Below are 6,686 nucleotides of genomic sequence, written 5' to 3' on the forward strand. Positions count from 1 at the left end.
GTTCATCGGCCCCGCATCCTGGTCGCCTTCCTAACTAGATTCTTTCATCGGCCCCGCCTCCTGGTCTCCCTCCTGACTAGATCCGTTCATCGGCCCCGCCTCCAGGTCACCCTCCTGACTAGATCTGTTCATCGGCCCCGCCTCCTGGTCGCCCTCTTGACTATATCCTTTCATCGGCCCCGCCTCCTGGTCGCCCTCTTGACTAGATCTGTTCATTGGCCCCGCCTCCTGCTCGCCCTCCTGACTAGATCTGTTCATTGGCCCCGCCTCCTGGTCGCCCTCCTGACTAGATCTGTTCATCGGCCCCGCCTCCAGGTCGCCCTCCTGACTAGATCTGTTCATCGGCCCCGCCTCCTGGTCATCCTCCTGTCTAGATCCTTTCATCGGTCCCGCCTCCAGGTCGCCCTCCTGACTAGATCTGTTCATCGGCCCCGCCTCCTGGTCTCCCTCCTGACTAAATCCGTTCATTTGCCACGCCTCCTGGTCGCCCTCCTGTTTAGATCCTTTCATCGGCCCCGCATCCTGGTCGCCTTCCTAACTAGATCCTTTCATCGGCCCCGCCTCCTGGTCGCCCTCCTGACTAGATCTGTTAATTGGCCCCGCCCCCTGGTCGCCCTCTTGACTAGATCTGTTCATCGGCCCCGCATCCTGGTCGCCTTCCTAACTAGATTCTTTCATCGGCCCCGCCTCCACGTCGCCCTCCTGACTAGATCCTTTCATCGGCCCCGCCTCCATCCAAAGCATTGTTGTTAGGAGCAGTTAGGGTTCGATCAAGGACACTTACTAGGAGACCAGCGATCTTCACAGGACGACCCACTCTACATCTTAAGCCACAGCCGCCTAGTAAGGAGAACTTAAATGTATGTTGGGTCACAGTTAAACCTGATGAGGTCATCACATCATCATCATCACCAAACCTTTGACACATTTTACTGTATTGCAAACAAAACACAAAATACTTCAAAGGTGTAAAATATCTTTATTGTCAGTTATCAAAAATGTTTTCAAGTAAAAAGTCAGACTCAGAGTCCGTAAACACAAAATAAATAGTTTGTTCATAAATATAAACATAAATACAGACAAATAAATAGAACAGTAGAAGACAAACAGAAACAGAATAGAAGTCAGTGTCGAGTCTCAGTAGAGCGCCTCCTGCTGGCAGCAGATGAATCCACCACGAAGGCCGCAAGCAGGTCCAACTGCTCCAGGTGCAGTTTAGTCTCCTTTCTGATCAGCTCCCAGGACTCAGGACTACCACCCTGTACACAGAGTACTACAGTCAGTGCTACTACTTATACTACCCTGTACACACAGAACTACAGTCAGTACTAGTACTTATACCACCCTGTACACAGAGTACTACACTCAGTACTAGTACTTATACACACAGAACTACAGTCAGTACTACTACTTATACCACCCTGTACACAGAGTACTACAGTCAGTACTAGTACTCATACCCAGCCAAACATTGCTACAGTTAGTACAACAGCAGTACTTGTACTCACAGTGCGGTACAGAGTACTATTTTCCAGTCTCCGGTAGTATCTTCTCTGTCGGCTCATGTTTTTTCTGCTGTGAGTCGACACCTGAAGACAAAAACACAGTTCAGTTAACTTCAGGTTTAAAAGTTGTCAGTTCTCAAAGAAGTTGAACAGTCAGAAGTGTCTGCACTGACAGCAGTTGAAGTGTCAGCAGTGACCGGCTTATGTCAGTTGAAGTGTGAACCTCAATAGTAAAAGGGTTGAAGTGTCTATTGAAGTGCTCTGAAGGTACTTTAGGTATCAGTTGAGGAGCTGAAAGGAGTTGAAGTGTCTCTCCACTCACACAGCTCTTCAGGCCGTCTGTCTGCCTGTCGATGGTCATCAGGAAGCGCTCCGTCTTGTCCGTATCCCAGGTAACGGAGGAGCGGTTGTCATGGTGATAGAGACCTGCGATCAGCTCCAGACTGTCTCTGATGAAAACCAGCTGAGACTCTACCTGGAGAGAGACAGACAGGTGTGAGAATTCTAGCTCTCTGATTGACTGACAGAGCTGATGTCAGCAACATAAATCTTTATGTTTGTGTGTGAAGTTTACTAAGAAATTGTCGGCATAAACATGAGAATTATGAATTAAAGTGTAGTCACTTGTACTGAAGACTGAAAGAAGGTGAAGTGGCAGTTTAAATTAAATTGTGATTGATTGATTGATTGATTGATTGATTACCTCATCCTTCCTGATGCGTTCGTAGAGTCTATAAGGAAAGGGAACTGGACTCTCCTGGTCTGTCAGCTGACCGCCCTAAAACACAAAGATTTCACTTCATTTCACTTCATAAATGGACATTTATTACTAAATATTTTAATACATTTCCATCCACGTCAGTAGTTAATTGTTAATACATGTAAAAACAAATATTGTGTATAATATTTATTATTTTCTCTAAAATGTTAAACTTGTTTACGTCCACTAACTGTTACTAACGAGTCAAAAGCAGATTTAAAGGGACAGTTCGCAGTTTTTATAACAAATAGTTTTTTTTTACTCCAAGTTTTATTCTGAAAATTTATTTTGTCTGTTCGCCTGACTTTATAAACTTTATAAACATTTTGACTCTATAAACTTTATTAACCTCTAAAGTTGGGTTTGGCAAATTTGGAGAAACCAGTAAGAGAAAGCTAGATTTTAAAAGTATCCTGGACCACTAGACTAGAGAACTACTAGACTACTACACCACTGGTCCACTAGACTACTAGACCACTGGACCACTAGACTAGATAACTATAGGACTACAGGACCACTGGACCACTAGACTACTAGACCACTGGACCACTAGACTAGATAACTATAGGACTACAGGACCACTGGACCACTAGACTACTAGACCACTGGACCACTAGACTAGAGAACTATAGGACTACAGGACTACTAGACCACTAGACTACAGAACCACTGGACCACTAGACCACTAGACTACTAGACCACTAGACTACAGAACTACAGGACCACAGAACCACTAGACTACAGGACCTGGACTAACCCCGAATCATGCTGATGTACTCACCATGACTTGGACCAGAGTCAGAGAGATGTTGCTCAGGTGCCCGTAGTGTCTGAGCCAATCACAGCACAGGACGGGGGTCACAGCGCTGCAGAGGAGGACGAGGATCAGGCGGGTCCAGCTGGTCATGATGAAGGTGATGAAGATGGTGAAGATGGCGGCTGCAGGCTGATCCTGGTTGTGTCTCCAACATGCTGCTGATCTGAGACTTTTATTCCAGACAGGAAAGAGAAAAGTGAAAACTGGACTTTTTGTCTTTCACTTTTTGTCTTTCACTTTTCAACACAAACACTGTGTAGAAACAATATATATATATATATATAATACACAATATGTATATAGATATGTTGTATATAAATAGTACTGCAGCAATATTAAATCCATTCATTATATTTCGATTTAATTAATTTATGTTCAACTGTTATCAGTAAATTAAGACATTTATCAGAATCACTCTTTAAAAATGAAAAACAAACTTCAGATATTTAAATATTAAGTTATAGATTATAATTTTATATTATACATTATATTTTATAATATTATATAAAATACTTTGAAGATGAATTAGGTCATTGTTATTAATTGTTCCGTTTGGAATGTTTTTTATTTATTTACTTTCATTTTTCAAACCAGGGGCCTCAGATTGCATACGTCACAGGAAGCCACAGATAGACTTTTCAAAATAAACGCACACTTCTTTTCTTCAGCAGTAAAGTAGCAGAGCTCGAGGAGAAGAAGATGAAGAGAAGAGAGTGAGATGTATTAATATTTGAATGCGATGAAGACTAACATCAGAGAGATTATCTAACTATCAAGTATTAAGTTAATAATGTGCTTTTGTTTTGAAAGAGGCATCTCATCTGTTTCCGGTTTCTCTGGAGTTTTGATGGTTTTTGACCGGAAGATGACGTCAGCCTCGTTTTCACTTTCCGGTCGTCGAGGAAACGGTGAGGCAACGCAGTGATGACGTCATCAGGAGTGTCATCAGGAGTGTCTGATTATCGATCCACAGAATGTGGCTGAAGATCAAAGGAGCGACAAATAAATATATAATATATAAAGAATAAACATAAATACACTGATACAGATACACGTCATCAATTGATTCATAAATGGATCAAGAGATCAATAACACAAAATAATCTGATTTTAAAAAACGATAAAAAAAAGTTCATAAAACGAAGTTAAATTCGTGATGAATGAATTTCCGGTGAGGAAACCTTTGCCTGACGGACATGTCGTCACTTCCGTCTGCATCCTCATTGGTTACAGCAGCAAGGCCCCCCCGGAAGCGCGGCAAACATTTGTTTGTTCGTTCGAAGAAGAAGAAGAAGAATGTGAGTAAAATAAACTTTACCGAGTTTTAAAAAGACAACCGGAGACTAAAGAGCCGACGGTTAACGGACACGAGTCAATACGTAATAATAATAAAGTAGAGAGACGTCAACGCGGCGGCGCTGATTCGTTATGAAGGAGTTTAACATGAATTCATTAGTTTCTTTCGTCGTTTCTTTACAAAATACATTTTTAAAACCAGATCACTTCTGAGCCTTCAGGTTCCTCCTGAGCCTTCAGGTTCCACAGGTTCCACATTACATGTTCTTATATGAACGTGTCTCAGCTGAGAGCAGAAACTGTTCAATCAGCAGATTTCTGGAGGTTTGGTTTGAGGTGCTCACCTGTAGACTGTCTCTGGTCTGTAGGTGTGATGGAGGTCGACGTCCTGGAGTTCAAAGTCCCGGTCCAGAACAACAAGACGCTGTTCGTGTGGGACATCCAGCCATCTCACACCCAGGATCAGGTCTACGTGAGTCCACTTGGGGGGTTCAGGTCTGCGTGAGTCCACTTGGGGGGTTCAGGTCTGCGTGAGTCCACCTGGGGGGGTTCAGGTCTGCGTGAGTCCACCTGAACCCACAGGTGGTCCCTCTGTGTGTTGGTCCTTCAGGTCCGGTTGCTCGATGTCTTCTCGTCCTTCGGTCCTCTCTACCTGCTCAAGGTGAGTCCCAACTCTGCTCCCAACCCGCCGGGGTTCTACGCCCTCATCAAGTTCTACTCCACTGCTCAGGCCTCAAAGGCACTACGGCAGACTGACGGACAGACGCTGTTCCAGAACTCTCCACTCAAGGTACTTCATGGTCTTCTTCAGGACAGTTGATCCACCTGAACAGGTGAAACGGTTCATTCGGGGTTTTAAAACATGTCAAACTTTGATGATACATGTTTTATATACCGAGTACTTAAGAATAGAAGTTCATCAGAGTGTTTGTTTCCTGTTAAATGTGCTTTTATTGTAAAGTTGCACAGTGCAACAGGAAGTGATGATAGTGTTACGTGGTAACAGGATGTAGTTTTACAGCCTTTTCTTTTCATTAACACTGTGGTCCAACACCAGCCCGTCACCTGTCTGTGTGTCTCAGGTGAGACTGAGCTCCAGACAGACTCCTCACTTCCTGTCTGACAGCAGCAGACCTCTGAGCCACGCCCGCTGCCTGGAACTGGCCAATCACTGCTTGGGATTCAACGGCTGGACCTCTGACATCATCACGGTGAGACGACACACTACGGCCCAGTCCCAATGTCCCCCCTAAACCCTAAACCCTCAAGGACTCACTGAGGTCACCTGGTGAGTGTGAGAGACTGTGAGGGCTTCACATGGTGTAAATATGAACGGGACATATCACGTTACCATGAAAACAACAAAACATATGATGTATATTGTGTGTATTTATTGTATACTTTGTACTCCCTGATGTGAACGTCTTCAGGCTCTTTCCTCACTAGATGAGAGGTAACTTCATATCATCTATTTACTCGTTTCTGTCAAAACAGCTTCAATGACTAAATCAGATATTTGATGAATAAATGAATAAATATTCTGTGATTTCATGTTCTAATGTTCCATCTTTAACCCTTAATGTTTCTGTGTACATGTAATACTCCAGGCTGGTTACCCCGTGTTTAACGTCACATTGCAATGATTTGTGGGTAATTCCCTTTCTGTAAGTCAGCATCCTATGACTTGCACTCGATGATGTGACAGACAGAACTAAACCCTCACAGACTTCGCGGGAGTGCGCCTCAAAGTCCGTGAGGGGGGGGGCATTGGGATTGGGCCACACACACACACACTTCTACATTCACATGCAGCTGACTTCCTGTCTGTCCCTCAGCTGAAGGAGCTCACCAACGAAGAAGAAAAAGAAAGAGGAGAAGAGGATGATGAAGGTGGAGGAAGATGGAGGAGGCTGAAGTTTGGCTGTGTGCTGCAGCTCTCCTTCCCTCATCACGGACAGACGACCAGAGCAGCAGCAGTGGTGGAGGACAGCTTCACCTGCTCGGGTGAGGACGGCTTCACATTACATCACAGTCATTCAGCAGATGCTGTCATCCAACGAGACTTACAATAAGTGTGTTCAAGAGAACTACTAGTCACCAGAAGTCATGAGTGCATCTCCTTTATACAAGCATCTAAGAGCATAAACCAGAGCAGAAGTACAGAAACAAACTAGTATGAATACAATAAATGCAACAAACTAATACAATAAGTCAGGGGTATTCAAGTACATTTCCAAAAGGTCCAGATTGAGAGAATCTCCTCGTGCAAAGGTCCGGAACATTACAATAATATCTAACTTGCACTATT

At 44.0% G+C, this 6,686-nt stretch overlaps 2 protein-coding genes across 4 annotated transcripts; one reads left to right on the forward strand and one right to left on the reverse strand.

Moving 5' to 3' along the window:
• Nucleotides 1–1,123: 1,123 nt before the first annotated feature.
• On the reverse strand, nt 1,124–3,193 carry LOC116401534 (interferon a3-like). Its single transcript, XM_031879988.1, has 5 exons — nt 3,047–3,193; nt 2,209–2,283; nt 1,828–1,980; nt 1,509–1,589; nt 1,124–1,259 (listed from the first exon to the last, which is right to left on the reverse strand). Exons 1-5 carry the CDS (start codon nt 3,170–3,172, stop codon nt 1,125–1,127), a joined length of 570 nt encoding a protein of 189 aa, XP_031735848.1. The 5' UTR covers nt 3,173–3,193; the 3' UTR covers nt 1,124.
• Nucleotides 3,194–3,330: 137 nt separating this feature from the next.
• LOC116401536 (RAD52 motif-containing protein 1-like) lies at nt 3,331–6,503 on the forward strand. Of its 3 annotated transcripts, none has more exons than XM_031879990.1 (5): nt 3,331–4,380; nt 4,747–4,850; nt 4,989–5,168; nt 5,461–5,589; nt 6,214–6,503. In XM_031879990.1, the coding sequence occupies exons 1-5, from the start codon at nt 4,239–4,241 to the stop codon at nt 6,448–6,450; spliced, it is 792 nt and encodes a 263-aa protein (XP_031735850.1). In that variant the 5' UTR covers nt 3,331–4,238; the 3' UTR covers nt 6,451–6,503. The 3 variants fall into 3 exon arrangements, with proteins under 3 accessions (XP_031735850.1, XP_031735852.1, XP_031735851.1); XM_031879992.1 differs by having other exon boundaries at nt 4,989–5,039; XM_031879991.1 differs by having other exon boundaries at nt 4,299–4,873.
• The last annotated feature ends 183 nt before the right edge of the window (nt 6,504–6,686 follow it).

Source organism: Anarrhichthys ocellatus, unplaced genomic scaffold (assembly GCF_004355925.1).
Source record: "Anarrhichthys ocellatus isolate YVR2014 unplaced genomic scaffold, GSC_Weel_1.0 scaffold509, whole genome shotgun sequence".
In the NCBI taxonomy this organism is placed as follows: Eukaryota; Metazoa; Chordata; class Actinopteri; order Perciformes; family Anarhichadidae; genus Anarrhichthys; species Anarrhichthys ocellatus.